Source organism: Macaca fascicularis, chromosome 1, assembly GCF_037993035.2.
Source record: "Macaca fascicularis isolate 582-1 chromosome 1, T2T-MFA8v1.1".
NCBI classification, from domain to species: Eukaryota; Metazoa; Chordata; class Mammalia; order Primates; family Cercopithecidae; genus Macaca; species Macaca fascicularis.
This window is the reverse complement of record NC_088375.1, coordinates 219026839-219047746: the sequence shown is the minus strand read 5'-3', so window position 1 is coordinate 219047746 and position 20908 is coordinate 219026839. Positions and strand designations below refer to the sequence as shown.

Sequence of the window (20908 nt, the reverse complement as noted above, 5' to 3'; positions counted from 1 at the left end):
CCCTGTGTCGCTCAAGCCCTAGTCTCCTGCTTGGCTGAGCCACAGTTCAAAAAGCTGGGTCCCCAAGTGTAGCTCCTTGGGGAGTCCACTGAGACTTGGGCCTCCTCCATGGGCCCTCTCTGGCTAGGTGGGAGCAGGTTGACCAGCTATGTGAGCGTTGGCAGTAGGGACCTTCCCTGACTCCCTCCGGACTTCGTCCAGGGGCCCAAGGTCACATCTTCCCAGCAGAGACCAGGCCAAGGTCATTGAGAGTGAATCGACCACTTTAATGTCCTCAGAGAACCTTGAGTGAGATGGGAGGGAGCTGTAAGGAGTGAGAGTGGGCTCCTGGGGGTGAGGAGCAGGGGACACCGAGGAAGCAGGTTCAGAGAGGGAGGAACAGACAGACAGACACTCCAGAGAGACAGATGTCCTGGTGAGGACAGCCGGGGAGCAGGTGCTTAGCTACCAGAAGTGGCCACCCCACCTTTGCTGGGGGGCAGACAGACAGAGAGAGTGGGGAGGGACTGAGCCCCAGGTACAGGCAGGGTTCCCAGACTCCCCTCTAAGTGGGTCTCAGTTCTCTCCATGGCTGTTCTCCTGGGGGCCTGGCTGTTGCTCCTCTGGGCCAGGCTGCCCTGGTGTCTCTGAGAGTCCTTGAGTTCCCTGAGGGCAGACACCCTGCAGGGGAAGGTGCCCACCTGAGTGAAGTAATGAAGGGGGAGGGGGTTATGGCTGCCACTGCTGGGGCAGGTCCGCCGAGGCACAGAGAGGCCATGATGAGCGCTGGCCTCATCCCTGCCACACCTACCCTGTGCCTACCCGAGGGGTCAAGAGATGCCCTGCCCTGGACCCCGGGATCCAGATGTGCCTGGACTGCCCACCAGGCGAGGTCATGGTGTGAGCAGGTGCCTGACCAGCACAGCCCCCGCCTCAGTTATAGAACACCTCGTCCTCCTCCTCCCAGAGGGAACCGCTGTCCATGGAGGGGAGGGAGCCCGGTAGGTGCGTCCCACCCTCGGGTCCTTGGTGCCCGGGCCGCCGCCGCTGATGCTGCAGCTCTGGGCTGGGGGGCTGTGGGATGCCAGCGGTGCTGGGGGGCTCCTCCAGTGAGGGACAGCTCTCAGGGGAGAGGCTGGGCGAGGAGAAGGCCTGAAGGCTGTCATCCTGCGAGGGGCCACTGGGAAGGCTGTCCTGAAGGTAGATGCTCTCCAGATCTGGAAAAGCAACAGGGTGACGGGGGAATGGCATCCCGAATCTGGCTCTTTGCCCTCTCCGGGGGTGTGAGAAAGGGCAAGGGGCAGAAGACCTGCCTCCAAATCCAGCTGTGTGACTGGTGAGCGTTGTAACCTTGGTCAAGTCACCAAAACCCTCTGAGCCCCAGGTTCCTCCTCGAGGCAGTAAACGAAGGAGTCAAGAGTGGGCTTGGAGCCAGCCTGTGCTCTCTGAGAACTGGGACAACCAGTGCTCCCCTGGGCCTCTGTCCCCTCCCCGTCCCTCTCCATCTGTCAGGGAGGATTAAGCGCAGGCTTCCCCCAGGGCCAAGGCTCCTTGAAGCCCTCAATAGTAACCTGGGCTTCTAGAAAGGCGGTTGCTTGTGCCTGGTGCTAAGTTTCAGATCCGGCTCTGACGCTTCTAACTGTGTCATTTGGAGTAAGTTTCTGAACCTCTGAGTGCCTCTGTTTCCTTATTTGTAAAATGGGGACGACAGGACCCCCTCCCTAGGGCTGCTATGAGGATTCCGGGAGATGCCTTGTGCACAGCCCTCAGTGCGATAAGCACTCGATTCCCGCCCCCACTGTGCTCATTCTCTCCTCCTTGCTCCTGGCACTGCCAGGCAATGGGCAGGGCAAGGATCACTGCCGCATTTTGCAGATGAAGAAACTTAGGCTGAGAAAAGGAAGGGGCTTGGCCGAGGCCACACTGCATTTGGTGGTGGGCAGGCATCCAGCCTCAGCTCCGCTCTGCTCACCCCTGCCCCCGGACCTCCTGGGCTGTACCTTGGAGCTGGAAGATGCCCTGGGGGCTGTTCTCGGGGTGCAGTTCCTCGTCGTCCAGCGAGGACCAAGCGCTCAGTGTGGCCTCTGTGATGGCAAACTGCTCGGCGACCCCTGGGGGGACAGCGAGATCTGGCTCAGAGGGGAATGGGTGGGGACAGCCTCAGTGCCCCATGGAGCTGCTCCAGGACAGGCCGGAGGGTGGCCGCCTCTCAGCGCTGCCAAACCATGCCCCAGTGGTCAAGAATGCTCACTTAGTAGCCCCCCACCCTATGCCATTATTTTTTCCTGCCCAGACAATGTCCATGCAGTGATCTGGGCCCCCCAAGGTCCCAGCTTCACCCCCACAGAGCCCTGGCCAGTCCCCCTCCTCACTGACCTGCCGCAAAGCGGGCCTCACGCAGCTCATCTGGGAGGCAGCAGTAATGCTCGTCCTCAGCTGGGGACAGCTCCCAGCCTGCCCGCTGGGCACTCCAGCCCTTCCACTCGATGAGGTGGGCCACGCGGCCTCGGGCCATGGCCGTGGGCTTTGTGATGTGGTCCTTGATGCTCTGCACCACCCCTGGGGCATGGAGGGCATCTGGGTGACTGTTCTGACACAAGACCCAGCCTAGGGCCTGGCCCCTATGCCTCATGCCCACCCAGTGGCCTGTACCCCGCATTCCCTCAGTGTGCCACGGTCTCCATCAGTGCCCCACACTTCCCCAGGGGCCTATACCCATCTAACTCCTCACGCCCTCCAAAGCCTCCTCCTCACTCCTGCCCTGAGCCCTCTGAGCTCTGCGGCCCCTCCCCTCAATGCCCCCACCCACTGGCATCCACATTTCCTCCCAGCATCCTACTCCTAGTCCATATTCCCACCCACTGGGTGCTTCTTCCCCAGATCGCCCACACCCCTCACTCCCTTTCTGACTAAGTTCAGACCCTTCTGCCCAAGGAGATCCACCCGAGGACCACTCATGAGCCCCCAGCTTTCTCCATGATCCATTAAACACATTCTGAGAGAGCATCTCTGTGGCCTCCAGCTCTGCTGGAGGTGAGAGTTGGGTGGGTAGAGCAGGCAAGGAAGGCTTCCTGGAAGAGGGGACCTGGGATTGAAGTTTGAAGGTGGGTAGGGTTTGAACAGATGGAGGCAAGACTGGAGGCTTTTTCAGTGATGAGAAGAGGATGAAGGCATGGAAGAGTCTGGTGTGAGCTCAGGAGTAGCTGGGGTGACATGGGGTCCACACTAGGACTGGGTGACAGGAGAAGCTGGGAGCTGATCAGGGCCAGAACAGGGTTGGGGAGAATAAGGTGGAGGGCTCAGACGTTCCTGTGCAGTGGGGAGCTCCAGCAGGGTAATGAGCAAGAGAGTGAGCAGTTAGCACAGCTGTTTAGGAAGAGCGCCCCAGTTGGAGGATTAGGGGTTACTGCAGGGACCCAGCAACAGACATAACAAGGGCTGGGCAGACAGAGAGGAGCGGTCGGGGGCTTTAGGAGTAGAGCTGTTGGATGTGCAAAATGGAGAGGGGGCTGCCAGGAATGGGTCAGCATCACCATTAACCGAGGCTGAGAACAGATCTGGGAGTCACCCAGGTCCCCGAAGCCATGATGTGATGTGAGGAATGACAATATTTAAGTAGGAGGAAGTATCCACAAAGGTAATTAGAGAGTGGGGAAAACAGGAAAGATGGGAGTGTGGAAGAAAGGGGAGACTCTCTCTCCCACCCACTTAGTTGGCGAGTGTTGGCAATTGGAGAGGATGTTTTGTAGGAAGTGGGGGTTCAAGTGGCGCTTGAAGGGCAGTTGAGGTGGAGGAAGGTGCTGGAGATGGAGGAAAGGTACAGGCCAATGTGGGGAGGGAGGGCCCCAGGGGCCTCAGGGGAGCTGGGTGGGATTTAGTGCTGGGGTCACCTGATGCTGTGGTTTGGCCACCGAAACCCCCTCTACTGGCCTGGGAGCCCACGCCCAGCTGCTTCAGGTGCTGCTGCTGTCAGCTCACACCCTTATCTGGAGAACCACTCTGAGCTCCTGGGAGCCTCCTCACCTGGAGATGCCGGGAGGCTGCAGAGTCCTCCCCAGGGGCAGCCAGTGAGGCAGCAATGGGGGAATATAAAGTCCAGCCCCATCAATTCTGGGGTACTATTCATGCTCCCACGCTCCTAGTGGGACCAGGTGGGCAGGGCTAGACTCCCGCTGAGCCCCTTCCCTAGCCCCCTCTGCCTCCCCCGCTGCCTGCTCGCTTCTCTTGAGGGCCAGTTTCCAGGGAATCACCTGCACAGTCAGGCCATGTCAGCCTCTGCTTCCAGGGAACCTGAACTAAGGTGATGTGACTGGCAGGGAGGCAGGGAGACCATGCCAGACAGACATCTGAAAAACTCTGCCCCACCCCCGCAGAGCTTCTTGAGAACCCAGCAGTTTAATTCGTGGAAACAGAACCCTGAGCCACTGGTCACCCCATGACCCGCATAACCCAGCATGGACTCTGGCATTTAGAAAATGGAGAATCCAACAGGGCTGCCGTCCTCCCACCTGCAATTCAGCTGTGCCCTTCCCACAGCCAGGGTCTACAGTGGGACTGTGCATTCTCCAAGGGCAGGAGAGTTGCAGCCAGAACCTACCCACAAGGGACGAGGTGGCCAGGGCTGCCACATTGTAGTTGCTGGGGCAGGACCTGGAGTCAGACAGGTAGCCGTTGGTGGTCTGGAAGCACCTCTGGAGGAAGGGGCAGGAGGAGTGAGCAGGGTGGGCCAGGCTGCTGGCCGACGTCCCTCCAGTCCCACCCATCACGTCTCCCAGACCACCAGGTCCTCTGGCCAGTGGGCAGGGACAGGGCAGCTCAAGTCAGGGAGATCCTACCAACTCCCACAGGACCACCCCCACCCACTGTTTCATCAGACTCCTCTCCCCCAGGGCCAGCAGGACTGTGTGCCTGGGCTGGGCACAAAGGATAGAGGGATGGGGATGTCAGCTGGGGCTGGCTAGACTAGGGGACACACAGTGCACTGACCTGCCAAGGATCCCAACAGAAATCCATCTGTTTGTCCTAAAACAAGAGGAGAGAGAGGATCAGGTAGGGCCTGGCACGCTGTCCTGGCAGATGGCCCGAGTCCTTCGGCCCTGGGCGGGGATGGGGGTCAGCCTTCTGGTGCTCCGTGAGGTCGGGGTCTGTCCTCTCATGGGTCATGCTCTGGTGTCCCCCGGCATGCAGAGTAAGAAGGGGGGGCAACAGTGGTGCTGGGAGGAGAGGCAGCGGGTGCAGCTTATAGAGCGGGCTTGGGTGTGGGCTCTGACTTTGCCAAACATGTCTCTTCCTCTGCAAAATGGTGGCAATGTCATTCACCTCACGAGTTGTGGTGAGGCCTAAATAACATAATGGAAGCTGAGAGCTGAGTGCGGTGCTTAGCAGGAGGGGTGTGCTGGTGGGGGGATGGTAATTACATCAACTGGTGGGTTCATGCCACAGACCCTAAGGCAAGGGTGGAAATTATGCACCAGAATTTGGGGTCCTTTGTGATCCTTAGTGACATCTTCTAAATCAATCTGGACTGAGAAACATATGTAAAATTTTAATATATATTATATATAAATTATATTCATATAAATTATATATAATATAGTATACAAAAATTATAATATACAATTTATATATAATATATAACATATTTATATATTATATATTTTTTATATTTATATTTTATATATACTTATATATTATATATTATATATTATATTTATATTTTATATATACTTATATATTATATATTTGTATTTTATATATACTTATATATTATATATTATATTTTATATATACTTATATATAATATAATAGATTTTTTAAATTATAATAGATAATTATATATATTACATAACATATATAACATTCGTGAGGCTGCTCAGGAATAGTGGGCTGGTAGCAGAATGTGTTGTCTGCAAGGCAGCGTTAATTTGTGCAGGAAGACCTTCAGGATGGACGGTCTTCTAAACAAGCCTGGTCCAGCCCCTGGATGCTCAGCCCAGTCCAGCCTCTCATGCTGCTGAATATCAGGCCTTAGGGCCCCTGGTCCCACAGGGAGAAGAGGGTTTGGCAGGGAAGGAAGGAGACTGGAATGGATTCTGCTCCCTGCGGGGAGCTGTAAGGGACAGGCCGGGAACTGGGGCACAGGCAGCACAGGGATGAGGAGCAACCAGTTACCTTGCCAGTGACAGGGTCTACAGCCATGGTGGGAGTGCGGCCCGAGGGCAGGTCTGGGTTCAAGGGGTCCGTGCCCTGGGGCATGGGGCAGTCCTTGTGGGCACTTGTGAACAGGTCTGGAAATAAGAGCAAGAGGAGGAACTCAGCAAAGCCCAGCTCTCTCTTGCTTACAAGGCGTGTTCAAGGCCCCCCCATAAGATGGGTGTGGCCTTATTTTTATCCAGCATCATTGTAGAGGAAGCCGACTCAAGTCCACAGCAGGGGAGGGGTCCAGCCAGATGCCCTCCTGCCTGTGCCCCTCAGCGGGAATCACTGGCCTCATCTTCTTTTTACCCCCTTTTCACAATTTCTAGCACCCACACTCCAGCATGTTTTTGGCCTCTTGGAGACGTTTAATCCATTTGCCCTGGTATTTCCCGACTAGCTCCTCTTTTGCTCCTGGCCCAGCTGACCCTCAGACACGGCCTCTGAGCTCTCTCTCGCAGACGCCCTTACCTCTCACCTGGGTTTAAGTCTGACCCTCTCGCCCTGTGCCTGGATCTGAGGAGCTAAATGTTGCTGGAGAGAGTGACTGCTACGTGCTAGATTGTAGCCCCAGCCTCCTGTGGGATGCTGCCCGGATCCTTCCCTGTTTCTCCATTTCCTGCTGCCTTTGTTTCCTGCCAGGCTGACAACTTCACCCCAACCTTCCTTCTCAGACATGAAACACACTCCCTCCCCTACCCCACACACTGCTGGGGGCTTCTGCCCCTCCCTCACTGGGTCCAGGATCCTTGGAAAGGTGTCACCTGGATCTTTCCACCCAAATCACCAGAGCCCGCCTGCACCTTTGCCCACATCGTCGCCTTTCCCTCCTGCAACAAAGGAAGAGCTGTTCCTGCTGCACCCAGGACCTTCTGGCCCATCCACCCAGGGCTGGGTCCTGCCCCTGCCCTCCCCTCAGGGGCTCTGCTCTCCCTCCTGTGGAGTTACTGCTCTCTCCACTCCGTCCGCCTTGAAGCATTCAGCCAGCACTGCATATGCTGCCATGCTTCTTGGGCTCTGGACCTTCTCCTGCATTCTCACTCCTCTGTCCCCTTACCACTGGGTGGGGCCATCAGCATCCCAGCATCTCCTGTCTTTTGAGAAGCTTGTGACCACTGTTTCCCTCCAGCGACTTAGCCGTTCCTTTGCTCCCTTCTCGCGATGTGCAGAGAGCTGTGTCCCACCTCTACTTCCTTGTCCTCCAGTTCTCCTCCACCCATTCCAAGCAGGCTTTCATGAGGCAGCCCTTGCCAAGCTGCCAGGAACCTCCATGGGGCCAACTACAGTGGGGGCCGCTCCAGCCTCTTCTTGGAGCTAGAGCTGTGCTGCCTGCCTGCCCTCTTGAGCCTCGCTCTTATCCTGGCCTCTGGCCTCTCTGGCTGCTGTCCTGGGTCCCCTCTGTGACTCCTCCCTGGCTCACCCCTGCCCATTGGCTGGCACCACACTTCCGTCCTGGCCCTTCACCACCCTCTCTCAGACCCAGGAGGCCTCACCTTCGTGTTTCCGCTGCCCACTGCCCATATGCACACCTCCAGCCCTGACTCCTCACTTGAGCTCCCAACTGAGTTTCCAGCTCTCTACATGGATGCCCAAGGGGCACCTCAAGCACACCTGGGCAAAAGAGGACTCCCAAATCCAGGTCTACCTTCCCCGGGTCCCCCACTGCACCAACTACAACCCTAGGAGTTTCTCAGGGTCCTGCCTTCCCCCATTCTCCCAGGGACCACCCAGTAAACCGGCAAATCCTATTAGCCCTCTCCTAGGTCTATCCCAGGTCTCCCCGCTCCCTTCTCCCAGGGCTCCCCTGCTGCAGGCATCCTCCCTCCCTAGAAGACAATGGTCCCTGCGCTCACTTGCTGCCCGCCAGCGGAGGGACTTTATGCTCTAGGCCAGATTGTATCACTGGGGTTAGGGGACCCTGTGGGTGCTGCCCCCAATTCCCCTGGATTCCTTTTTCCTGTTTTTGCCCCCATGCCCTGCATGGCTTCTAAGAGGCACCACCTGTGGCTCTTTCTACAGGGGCTGCCCTAGGTAAATTTCTGTTGGCCCCACCTGGAGCAGCCCCACGCCAATGACTGCCAGGTGCAGGACTCCTTTGTCTGGGATCAGAAAATTCCCCTTCACTTACCCTCCAGAGTACCCTGCAGGATGAGGCTGAGGCCAGGCCTGAGACCACCCCACTGCCTGGTTGGCCTCCTCTATCCTCCTCTCGCTCCGTTCCCTACTGGCTTCCTCTGGAAGGTTCACCTCATATCAGTTGTACCCAAATCCTCATTTCAGGGACAGCTTCTGAGGAGCTGCTCCAAAGCTCTCCAGGTCAGGGCCTAGAGCCAGACTGTCCTGTCCAAATCCCAGCTCCACCCTTACCACCTACGAGACCTGAGCAAGTGCCTTCCCCTCACCCATTTCCTCATCTGTAGAGTGGGCCATTGAGCGAGACTGTTCTTGTTCTTCAGGAATTGTCTAGTGGGATCCAAAACTGAGAACACGGAAGCCTTGAAGCCCCTGTGTTTCCAAGCAAGCTACTGTCGCCAGTGGGGAGGGAGATGACCCCATCTCTAATGTGGCCGAAACGGGCTCTGCAACCCCAGCCATCAACCATCCTTCTGACTCCAACCAACCACATCTCCCCACATGCTAACAGGAGGTTCCCAGAGGATCACGTGCAGAAATGTGGGATGCCTGCAGAGGCAGACGTGGCCCCAGTTAAATGTCTCTATAATCAGTGAGAGACAGCAGGCGGGGTAGGTTGGGGCAGTGTGGGCCGGGAAGCAGCCAGCCCTCCAGCCTGTGCTATGGCAAGGATCGTGAGATGTTCAAAGCAAAGCAGGCAACTAGGAAGGAGTCCTGGCTGGCCCTCACTGGGACCGCTAAGAGAGCTGGTTGCAGGGTGAGGGGACCACAGCCCCCATGCTGCAGGGGGAGCACTTTAGGAGGAGAGGGAAGTTGGGCAGGGAGTGGAAGAGGTCAAGCCAGGTCAGGCCTTCCATGACAGGGGCTCTATAGTCAGCAGCCCCCACCCCCCCACACCCAGATGGCTCCCCAGAGAACTCACACACGCTAAGCTGGGAGATCCAGGCCCCCATTCCACCTCACCCCCACCACTGTCCCCTCTCACTCCCCTCCAGCCACCCTGATCCCTCTCCTGGGGCGTCCTTAGAGCTGCCCAGCCACACCTGCCTCAGGGCCTCTGTACTGGCCATCTCCTCCCCACGCCCGGAGCTCCCTCCTCCTAGACACCCAGGGGTTCACTCCCTCACTCCACGCAGCTCTCTGTTCCAATGCTGGGACCTCAGTGAGGCCTCCCCCAGTGGTCTGATTTACAGCCAACCCTTTCTTGGTCCCCATCCTGTTTGGGACATAGCTCCCATCTCCCTCCTCATCACGAGTGTCCATCTCATTCATTGACTCTCACTAGGATATGAGCTCTGCAAGGGCTGGGCCCTTGTCTGTTTCCTTCACCACAGCCGCCTCAGCACCTGCCATAGGGCCTGGCACACATAGGCACTCATTGCATATTTGGGTAAGAATGAAGGCATGAATATTTGGGTGCCTGCCACACAGACGTCTCAACAGTGAGCCGGTGTTGGTCAAGGAAGACCCTAAAGTCCCTGATAAAATAACCATGTCTTGACCCTTTCTCTGAAATCCCTCATGCCACACCCCAGCATGCCAGAGGAAAAAGGAATGCCAAGAGGGGATAGAGGTCAGCAGGGTAGAGATCCCATTGTGGCCCGCAGGTCACCAGCCCTAGCTGGCAGGGGAAGGTGGGCATTCAGTTGGAGGTGAGATTAAGGATTCCTTTTATTTTCTTTTCCCTTCCTTCTTTCCTTCCTTCCTTCCTTCCTTTCTTTTTTCTTTCTTTCCTTCCTTCCTTCCTTCCTTCCTTCCTTCCTTCCTTCCTTCCTTCCTTCCTTCCTTCCTTCCTTCCTTCCTCTCCTTCTTCTTTCTTTCTTTCTTTCCTTCTTTCTTCTTTTTTTTTTCTTTCTTTCTTTCTTTTTTTTTTGACAGAATCTCGCTCTGTCACCCAGGCTGGAGTGCAGTGGCGCGATCTCGGCTCACTCTAACTTCTGTCTCCCAGGTTCAAGCGATTCTCCTGCCTCAGCCTCCCGAGTAGCTGGGATTACAGGCACTCACCACCACACCCAGCTCATTTTTGTATTTTTAGTAGAGACAGGGTTTCACCATGTTGGCCAGGCTGGTCTCGAACTCCTGACCTCAAGTGATCCGCCCACCTCGGCCTCCCAAAGTGCTGGGATTACAGGTGTGAGCCACTGGTGGCGCCCAGCCTGAGATTAAAGTTTTCTTTTTTTTTTTTTTTTTTTTTTGAGACGGAGTCTCGCTCTGTCGCCCAGGCTGGAGTGCAGTGGCCGGATCTCAGCTCACTGCAAGCTCCGCCTCCCGGGTTTACGCCATTCTCCTGCCTCAGCCTCCCAAGTAGCTGGGACTACAGGCGCCCGCCACCTCACCCGGCTATTTTTTTTGTATTTTTTAGTAGAGACGGGGTTTCACCGTGTTAGCCGGGATCGTCTCTCGATCTCCTGACCTCGTGATCCGCCCATCTCGGCCTCCCAAAGTGCTGGGATTACAGGCTTGAGCCACCGTGCCTGGCCGAGATTAAAGTTTTCATCCCAACTGGATTAGATTTAGTTTGCAGAAGAGACCATAGGTTTCTGGGATCTACCCAAAGGTAAGCAGGTGAGCTAGTCAGAGAAGCTGGAGGCAGAGACTGGAGCCAAGGAAAGATCTTACTGAGCACTCCATCCATGACCCAGGCAGGCCTAAGGAGGTGAGAGGCCTAAGGAGGAGATCCCACCACATGGGGTCATGTGGGCTGAGCCATGTGCCTGCACACCATAGCACTCAGCTCATCTTGTTCTTTTTCCTGAGTCCCTGCTGTGTGACTCTGAGCTAGTCCTGCCCTTCTCTGGGCTCCAGGGCCTCCATTTCTACAAAGGCCATGTTGTCCAGGCCCTTCAAAGGCAATGTTCAAACTAGGGGTGCATCTTTCAGTGGGTCATGCAGCCATTTATTGATTAGGCCTTATTTTAATGGAATAGAATGGAAAATATCAGAGCCCACTGCAAGTCACATTAAGTATTACTTTATGAAGCTTCTGTTTATGCAGACACAAGTCTGTGCAGATGTGTGTGCACAACACACACACACAGTAAAAATTTTCTGGGTCATGATGCAAAATATATTATTCCTATGGGTCCAGTCAAAAAAGTTTGCAAGTTGCCAATCTTGAGGTTCCGGAAATTCTGCACGTCTTGGACAAGCCAGGGCCCGCCAAGGTACAGACAGGTGGTACTGGCCATAGGCTGACCCTGGGAACTTGAGAGGCGTTAGGGTATTTCTAGGACCCCTGGCCACCCCCTGAAGCTTTTTTACAACTCTCCAGCCACAGACCAGGGAGCAAGGTTGATGGGGAGGGGAGCCGGGCACGGAGGAGGCTGATGGTGCTGCCAAAGCCTGGCAGAGGCATGACTTGAACAAGGTCATTCCTTGAGATGGTTGTGGGCTTGGAGGACTCCTGGCTCCCACCCCCTCCCCAGTCCGCCTGGCTCCCCACCTCAGTTGGGGTTCGGGTGTCTCCGCCAAAGCTGCCTGCTCCCCCTGAGGACTTTGGCCCCATGATGTCACAGGCTGGTTGCCATGGGGACGTCAGGTAATGAACCAGCCCAGGGTGAAATCACAGGCTATTCTTCGCCCAGCTGGGACTGGTGGCCATGTCACCACTGGCAACTGGAAAAACACAGAGTGTCATGTGGCGTGGGGGCTGGGAGGCAGCCCGAGGGGACCGCTAGCACCTGCTCCTGTGGCTCCCTCTCCCAGAAGGACACCCCCTTTCTTTCAGTCCACATCCTACTCTCCTGACCTCAAGGTCAGAGATCCCTTCTCAGACCTGCTCCCTCCCCCACCTCCTCTGTCCACAAGAGTGACAGGCTTCTGGTTGCCATGGCAACCTGAAGAGGGCCATCTTGATCCTTCAAGGAGAGGGTGTCAACCAGATTTCTCCTCCATCCCTCTGTCTTCAACCAGAGCGTCTCCTCTGCATCTTGAGGGTGCTTCCTGCCTTCCTATGCCAGCTCCTCTTCAAACTGCTTTAGAGTCTAACCTCCCAGACAGTTCCTCCTGATGTCCAGCCTAAACCCCTCTTGTTGCAGTTCCCATACTCGTCTTCTCTACTTGATCCTTGGGTGAGTCTGCAGCACAAACCCTCAGGCTCCTATCATCTGCTTCAGGGTCTTCCAACTCCTTTAAGCCGTTCTTTGGGGCTCTGTGTCCCAGCCCATTAGTCACCATGGTTTCCATCTACCCCAAGAGTGTCTCCCAGGGCTCTGTACCCCAGAGGGCAGAGAAGGACCACGTTTGACTCTGCAGCAGCCCAGGGAGGGTAAACATCCTCTTGAAACCACACAGGAACTGAGCAGCAGCCTGGGGTCAAAGTGTCCCCTGATGCTCCTCCCCGGCCAGCCTCAGGCTTCTCCACTCAGCTTCTCAGGGCACCTGTAGCCGATGCGGCCCCTCCAGCCAACCATTGCTCGGGTATGTACTGCTCAGCTGTGACGTGCCGGGCTCTGCCCTTGGCTCTGAAGAGAACATAAGCGGCCAAGGCATTCCTCTTACAGTCCCTGAGCTGGGTTTAAGTCCCAACTTCTCACTTTCTGCTCAGGGGGTGGGCATGCAACTTAGCCCCTGTGAGCCTTGGATTCTCATCTGTGAAATAATACCAGCCCGGAAAGGGCTGCAGCAAGGACGAAGCACCTACCACAGCAAGCAGTCTGTAGGCAGCAGCTGCTCCAGCCCTCTCCCCTCAGTGTCTCTCTCTGGACAAGGGACACATCTTAGTCAGCCACTCCTCTGGTCCTGTCCCCAGGGCTGGAGCTGGCCCTGGAGGCTCTGCAGAGGGAAGCCCTTGAGGGTGAGTCCTTGGCCTCTCTGCCTGTTGAATCACTGCCAGGGGAGCAGGCCACAGAGCTTGGCAGAGGCCAGGCCTTGAGTGGACTGAGTATCCCCTCCCTCCCTAGGATGTTTGTTTACGGGTCACCTGAGCCGTGACAGTAGCTCATCCATGCGTTGGCTCAGCTCAGAGCTCTCCAAGGGGGTCCCTTTCCCTCCCTGTGCAAGGATGGAGAGAGAAAATGGGCTCCTCCCCGGAACTTCCACACACTCCAGCTCCTCCCTACTTCCTTCCCCAGGCTCCCTCCCATCCTGTGACCTGGTCTCTGGGAACATCTTGCTCTAGCCTCACCTCTCCCAAGCAACCTGCCCAGATTGGCGTCTGCTGGATTAGGTGACTCCCTCACCTGTGGCCCTAATGGCCAAAGTCTGGCCTGCAGTGATTTGCCGCTACTGTTTACTGAGCAGGTGCGACAGTACCGTGTCAGGTACTGTCCTAGGCCTATTCACCCATGATCTCTCATTTAACCCACACAACAATCCTGCAAAGTAGGTATTATGCCCATTTTACAGATAAGGAAACGGAGGCTCAGAGAGGATAAATCACTTACGCGAGATCACCCGCTAATAAGCAGCAGAGATGAGGGTCACACTTTGGCCCGTGTGGAACTCCAAAGCCTGTGCCCCAACCACTAAACAGGGCTGATCTCCAGACAGGGTCCTCGGGTCATCCTTCCAAGGGTTCATGCATCCTGCCTCCCCCATTAGGCTACTCCACGGACAAAGCTGTACCTCTCTCATCAGACTGTGAGCTCCTGAAGGGCAAGGTCCCACCTACCCTTTCCTCAGTCCCTGGTATAGGACTGCTTGGAAACTATGGGTGGCTCTGGTGGGTCCCCTTAGAGCTTGTGCCTTCACCCAGACATGACCAGATGTCTGATTTTCCAGAAGAAAATTCTCGGTCTCTCGTTTCTACTCTCACCCCTGACCCCACCAGCCCCCAGTGCATTGGAGACCCCCAACGTGGGGCCAGGAGGCTGATCACTTGGCCTGGAGGAGAGGGCTGGGGCATGAGTGGGCAGGCAGAGTGGTTATGGCACCAAGGGCATGGAGTGGGTACTGAGCCCCTGGAACTGGAGAGAAGCAGGGCAAATATTCCTCTCTGTTCCATACAGACTGCCACTGGTTGCAGAGCCCCAAGCAAATAGGGGCCATTCAAGTTTTCCAAGAGGTTGTTTTTCTAAGCACTGGCCGTATACTGAGCACCTCTTTTTGTTTTTGAGACAGGATCTTTGTTGCCCAGGCTAGAGTGCAGTGGAGCAATCACAGCTCACTGCAGCTTCAACCTCCAGGGTTCAAGCCATCCTCCTGCCTCAGCCTCTCAAATAGCTGGGACTACCAGCGCACACCAACACACCTAGATAATTTTTTAAAAGTTTTTTTGTAGAGATGAGGTCTCACTATATTGCTCACTGCAGCTTCGACCTCCCGTGTTCAAGCTATCCTCCTGCCCCAGCCTCCCGAATAGTTGGGACTACCAGCGCACACCAACACACCTAATTTTTTTTTAAAAGTTTTTTTGTAGAGATGAGGTTTCACTATGTCGTGGGCTCAAGTGATCCTCCCACCTCAGCCTCCCAGTGTTTAGATTATAAGCGTGAGCCACAGCACCTCTCTATAGGGACATAAGAAAGCAAAGGACAGGGTTTCCACACTCAGGCTCTGGGGTCGCACTGACCTGGATTCAAGTCCTGCCTCTCCATGCCCTGGCCATGTGACCTGAGGGAAGACCCTCCCGTTCTCTGAGCCCCGTGTCCTTTGTCACAGGGTTGAATGAGAACTAACTAGGTCAGGAGAGCAAAGGCCCAGCCCGGCTCAGGATAAGCGCTCAACAAACGGTAGCTTAAAAATAGATAATGAACACAAAATAGCTCCTGGAAACAGCATTTGTTCCCTTAATCTGGTCCCAATCACTTTCTCAATGTCCTCAGCACCTCGAGTGCCTGCCACCCACTGCCTTTCCCATGAGGCAGGATGCGGCTAAAAACCTCCGTAGGTTTCCCCTTTCAGCCATGAAGGCCTGTATTAGCTGTCTGCACAGACAGGTAATAAAAATTAAAGGCCGGGCGCAGTGGCTCACACCTGTAATCCCAGCACTTTAGGAGGCTGAGGTAGGAGGATGGCTTGAGGCCAGGAGTTTGAGATAAGCCTGGGCAACATAGTGAGAGCCTATCTCTATTATAATATATACAATATTAACATTAAAAGTAAAAATGAGAGCGATAGCTAATATGTACGAGTGCTTACTATGTGTTGGGTACTGGTCTGAATGCCTTACATGAATTAAGCCATTTAGTCCGCCCAGCAACCCTATGACATCAATAATATTATAATTCCCATTTTAGAGATGGGAACACTGAGATACACACACAAGGTCAAGTCACTTGCTGAGGTCACAGAGCTAGTAAATGGTGGAGCCCTGCTTCCTATACTGCACTCCTAGCCTCTCTACCAAGTATGCAGATGCTAACTGCTGCCAATGCTGGGATGGGGTGATTTTCCCAGGTGTGGCCTGACCTAGGTTTTGGGGTTTGGCTGGATGGCCCCGGCTGGGTGCAAGCTCTGGGCTCAGTATGGGCATCAGCCTGAGGCCTGCAATCCTTGGCCTTGGCCAAGGGTGGACGCACTCCCTTCACCCTTCCTTCTGCAGCAGTGCCTACCTGGCCTAGGAGGCACTCAGCACTCAGAGGCTGCGATTAGCAATCGATTGCCGGTGCAGGGGCCAGGTGGGGGCACAGGAGCCCACAGGAGCCTGCAGCTCCAGGAGAGTAAACAGGTGCAGGCACCAGGGCCGAGGGCTGGCTGTGAGTGCAGAGACTGAGGCCCCAGCCTGTGGAGTCAGCATGCTGTGGTTTAAATCTTGGCTTATCCTTTCCTAGCTGTGTGGCCCTGGACAAGTCTCTCCACTGCCCTCTGCCTCTGTTTTCCCACTCGTAAGACGGGGACTGTGTTCATATATAACCCAAACTAGCTTTATCTGCCTAAAACTTTCAGACTAGTATGCGCTCGGAGAGCATCAGTGAGGAGGAGAGAGCTGGGTGGGTCAGTGATGCAGCCACCCAGAGTCTCTGGGACCCTGGCCGTCCCCTGCCCACGTGGCTCCCCATACTATTTTCACCTCAATCCAACTTTTTGGGTGCATGTTGAGACTGTCAAGGGCCCCATCTTCTCAGGAGGGGGACAAGGCTGGACTATACAACTAGATCTGGGGGGCACTGGGGAAGCCCAGGCTGCAGAAGGAAGGGTGGAGGGAGCGCATCTTGGCTGCTGTGGCCCCAAAGAGCCCTGGCAGAGGGGGCAGTGGAGGGACCCCCAGGTGTGGGGTCAGAGGACCTGGGCCCCAGCCTCTCAGGGTGACCTTAGCAGGCGTCTCTTCCTCTTCAGCCTCTGTCCCGTGCTCAGTGGGTCCTCAGCTCAAAGGCCAGTCCACTGGGGCTGGGATCCCAAGGTGCCTGGCATGGGGTGGCCAAATGAAGGGGAAGGGACCTGGCCACTGAGGAAACACTCAGATCCCCTCCACCTGGAGCCAGAGACTGCCTAGAACCTTTGGGGTTTCTGGAGCCTGGTGCTCCTAAAGAATCCTTAGCACTCCTCACTCTTCAAACTCCCTTCCCCTCCTGCTAGGCTGCAGGCCTCATGGACTAGGTGCTGTGCTGGGTTCCTTGCTGCTGGATGCCCAGCATGCACACGGTGCCTGGCACATGGCAGCTATCATGTTAATATCAGCTTAATGCATAGATAAGTAAAGGAACCTCACACAGCCTAACCCTGTACCTTCCCCTTCCCCAGCCGCGATTCCTCCCAGAGACATCCTGAGCCACTTACCTGAATGCCCACAGGAACTCCTGAGGGGAAGGGCGTTATGCTCCCTGCTCAATACCCCCAGGACAAGGTCCCCTCTATTCTGGGTAAGCTACTAGGGTTGATGGGTGTGGTGGTGGTCAGTGGGTTTGGCCTCAGCCTGCAGAGCCTGAACCAAGGCCAAAGCCACCCCCACTCCCAGCCACACCCCCCTGATCCCACTGTGGGGTGAACAGACCAAGGTGGGAGAAGAGCTCAGCCCAATCGCTTGTCTAAAATGTTGCCCAGCGGCCTGTTGGAAAGCTGGTGGTGATGGGTGGGGGTGGAGGTAGGGGGCTCCAAAGACCAACCTGCCCATCCCCCAATCTCTGTGCAAGACTCTGTGTCCCCTACTCACCGATAGAAGAGGCCAGGGCCTGCCCTGGTCCCCCAGGCAAGGGCAGGTCCCTCCACCTCCCTGGGTACCACCTCAGGGAGAGCAGAGGGTGACAGGTCAGACACAAGAGAGAAAGACCCAGGCGGTAACTGGGAACATCAGCTGTGCTCTGGCCCTTCTGTCCCCTGACCAAGGATGGGGGTGGGGAGGAGGATTAGGGATAAGGGTGGGGGCAGGGGAACCTTCTTTATAACCTGTTCCCCACCATTAACCCTTTCCTGACAACAGCGTTCAGGGACTCTGCAGATGGGGGCACCCGGTAAGACGTGGGAAGGGGCTGTGGGGGTGAGCTGGCAAGGCCTGTGTCTTGGTGAAGGGTGGGACGGGGAGGGTCTGCTAGTTCTCCCCGTGCCCCGCAGTTCCTCCGCGAAGCCAGGAAGAACCGGAGCCTCCCTCCCCTCCCAGGCACCCGGCAGGGGGTGTGTGGCTGTAGGGATGAGAGCGCGGCACTGGACCCTGCTTCGTGTCACCTGCGGGGCTGCAAACCGGGGCGGGGATGCAGTGAGCTCTGCACGTGCACTCTTTGGGCTGCTCCCCGCCCCCCACCGTCCCCAGCCCTGTCCCCTTCAGGACGCCGCGTCCTCGGGGGTGCGGCCGGGCTGTGAAGGGCGGGTCACCAGCCCCACCCCCCAGGTCTCCCAGCGGCGAGGGGACTGTACCGGTCCCCGGCGCCCGATCCCCCCACCCCCGGCCGAGCCCCCTCACCTCGCGACACGCAGGAGCCCATCACGGGGCCGCGGGGCCGGGCCGCTGCGCCCGGGGTGCGTGAGGCCGCGGGGCGTTCATGTCTCCGCGGGCCCGGAGCTGAGCACTGCGCAGTCAGAGGACGCGCCGGGCGGGGGGCTCGGGCGCCCTTGGCTTGGCCTCAACTACAGCCCCGGTCGTCCCCGCTGCCGCCGCGCCCGGCTCGCCTCGCGCCGCCGCCTCCCGCGCCGCTGCCTCCCGCGCAGCGCCCGCCGCTGCCAGGGGAGGGCGACACCGCGGGGCGCGGCGGGCGGGGCCCGGGGGAGCGCAGCCCGGAGGCCTGGGCGCACCTGTGGCCGCGGCGCGCAGGAGGGCCACTTCTGTCCCTTCGGGCCTCCCGCACCTCCAGGGATTGCCCGGGCTGAAGGTCAGGGAAGGGGAAGGAGGGGGCGGGGAGACTCCTGGCATTTGGGGCACAAAGTAAACAACATGAATTTAACCACAACAGCGACGACTGGGCACGAGGGCTTGGGGGCGAGGAGGGGTGTGCACAAGAACAACAGTTCCGTTGGGCCCATTTTGCAGAGGATGAAAGTGAGCCTCATAGAAGTTAGAGGCCTTGCCTGAGAGCCCTAAACTGTGAGTTCAGCGACTTTTGACTGTCAACGCCTCATTCAGAGCGATTGAAATTAACATACGCAAAATAATATATGCCCAGAGGTGGGGTAGAGAGAGTGGGGGTAGATAGTGCGCTGGCGGCCTGGCAGCTGGATGAAGGTCTCCAGCGATGGTTGAAGAGGGGGGCAAGGCTGCCTCTCAGGGCTTGTCTAGGGCAAAGTAAACTGAGGCATGGGTTTTTTTCCCCAGCCCTGGACGGCCTCTGTAGTTATTCACACTCACACGCACATGCCTACACACACACTCTCCCATGTGTACATACCCTCATTCACACACTGATGGTCATACACACACATATATATGCACACTTGCATTCACACACAGGCACGCACACTCACATACCTACACATGAATACACACAGTCTCCCATGTGTACATACCCACTCACACCCGCACAATGACAGTTATACACTCACATTGAAGCACCCTTGCTTTTACACACACACACACATCCCAGCTCCTAAGGTGTGAACATCCTTTAGCAAAATTTCCCATGTGCACAGCACTCAGTGTCAGCATCTGAGACCCTCACTCTCACACGGCATCTCGCTCTCTCCTTCACGCCCACCTGTGCATCAGGCAGGGCAGGCACTCTTGTGTCTGTTTTCCAGTTGAGGCAGCCAGGTTCGCTGGTGGCGGCAGAGAAAGGTTTTGAAGAATGAATAAGGAAGGTCCAGGCGCCGTGGCTCACGCCTGTAATCCCAGCACTTTGGGAGGCCGAGGTGGGCAGATCACCTGAGGTCAGGAGTTTGAGACCAGCCTAGCTAATATGGTGAAACCCCGTCTCTACTAAAAATACAAAAACCAGCCAGGCATGGTGATGGTGGGTGCCTGTAATCCCAGCTACTTGGAAGGCTGAGGCAGGAGAATCGCTTGAACCCAGGAGGCGGAGGTTACAGTGAGCCAAGACCATGTCATTGCACTGCAGCCTGGGCTATAAGAGAGAAACTCCGTCTCAAAAAAAAAAAAAAAAAAAAAAAAAAAAAAAAAAAAAGCTGGATATGGTGGCACAAGCCTGTAATCCCAGGTGGAGAGCAGTTCTGTGCCTGACCCTGGTATCAGCAGACCTGGGTGAATGAGGGCTTAGCTCACACAAGCTGTGTAACCTCGGGTAAGTTGCTTCGCCTCTCTGAGTCTCAGTTTTTTCATCTGTTAACTTAGGGTAAAAATCTCACCTCATGGGATTGCTGTGAGGGCTAATGAAATTAATATATGCAAAATGACTGGCATGTAGTAGGTACTCAACTTAGGACTAAGACTAAATAATAGTGATAGTGAACACAAACAGGTGTGATGTGTTATTACTCCACCACAGCTTCCCGACAACCACAGGGAAGCCTGAGAACTTCCATTCAACAGATACATATAAAGCATCTACTGTGTGCCAGTGTGAACAAGACAGATGTGCCAATCCTTGAGTCAGCGCTGTATTCAGTCACAGTGGCTCAGAGCCTCCCTAACTGTACCCTCCAGGTCTGGCCTTGGAGGGGGTGGCTCAGAAGGGATGGCCTTCTATCACCTTGGATGCTCCAGTGCCAGGTGTGTGCCTGCCCTTGTGCGGAGAGGGAAAGGTGGATCTGCCTGTGCCAGACTCTGGGGTCCCATCCTGTGTGCCCCGGGCTTGGAAAGGCAGCGGTGTCCTTCTCTTCTTCCTGTCACAGAGTGACTGGATCTGGCTTGGAAGGAGGGCTCTGACTCACTATGACGCAGGATGCTCCGTCATGGCAGCTGATGCTCCCTGCTGGCAGCCTGACAGCTTTGGGGGTAGATGGGACAGGGAGAGGGACCCTTGAGAAGAGGACAGGGCAGCTCACAAGGGAGAGGATGCCTGGGCACTCCACTGTGCCTTGTTTAGCCTAAGCCAGGGTCAGGAGGGAGGGCTAGGCAGTGGCCCCACCTGGAGTCCCTTGCTGACCCACTCAGAGATGTGGCTGGGCTGGAGATCTGGCTCTCCAGCCTCTGGTGTTCATGCTGGTCAGTTCCACACTGACTCAAGCCTCTCCTTGTACACATTGGCACGCAGAGAGGGGCAGGGGCTTGCCCAAGGTCACACAGCAAATCAGTGGGAGAGTGGGGACTAGAACCCAGGTCTCCTGCCTGTCAGCCCAGCCCTGGCACCAGCCTGAGACCAGGCCACGCAGGGGCGGTGGCTCTCCTTGCATACTCACA

The 20908-nt window shown here is 56.2% G+C and overlaps 1 protein-coding gene across 2 annotated transcripts; it reads right to left on the bottom strand.

The window, feature by feature from the left end:
- Positions 1–245: 245 nt before the first annotated feature.
- On the bottom strand, positions 246–18328 carry FAM131C (family with sequence similarity 131 member C). 2 transcript variants are annotated; one of them, XM_005544684.5, is made up of 7 exons: positions 18083–18328; positions 6151–6266; positions 4966–5001; positions 4577–4670; positions 2356–2538; positions 1980–2090; positions 246–1196 (listed from the first exon to the last, which is right to left on the bottom strand). In XM_005544684.5, the coding sequence occupies exons 1-7, from the start codon at positions 18102–18104 to the stop codon at positions 913–915; spliced, it is 846 nt and encodes a 281-aa protein (XP_005544741.3). In that variant the 5' UTR covers positions 18105–18328; the 3' UTR covers positions 246–912. The 2 variants fall into 2 exon arrangements, with proteins under 2 accessions (XP_005544741.3, XP_045235851.2); XM_045379916.3 differs by lacking the exon at positions 6151–6266.
- Positions 18329–20908: the final 2580 nt, after the last annotated feature.

Coding starts and splice junctions, on each gene's coding strand:
- FAM131C (XM_005544684.5), bottom strand. CDS start 18,104: ATGGGCTCCTGCGTGTCGCGAG. Junction 6,267..18,082: donor GGGCTCCTGCGTGTCGCGAG/GTGAGGGGGCTC, acceptor TCTTATTTCCAG/ACCTGTTCACAAGTGCCCAC. Junction 5,002..6,150: donor TAGACCCTGTCACTGGCAAG/GTAACTGGTTGC, acceptor CTCTTGTTTTAG/GACAAACAGATGGATTTCTG.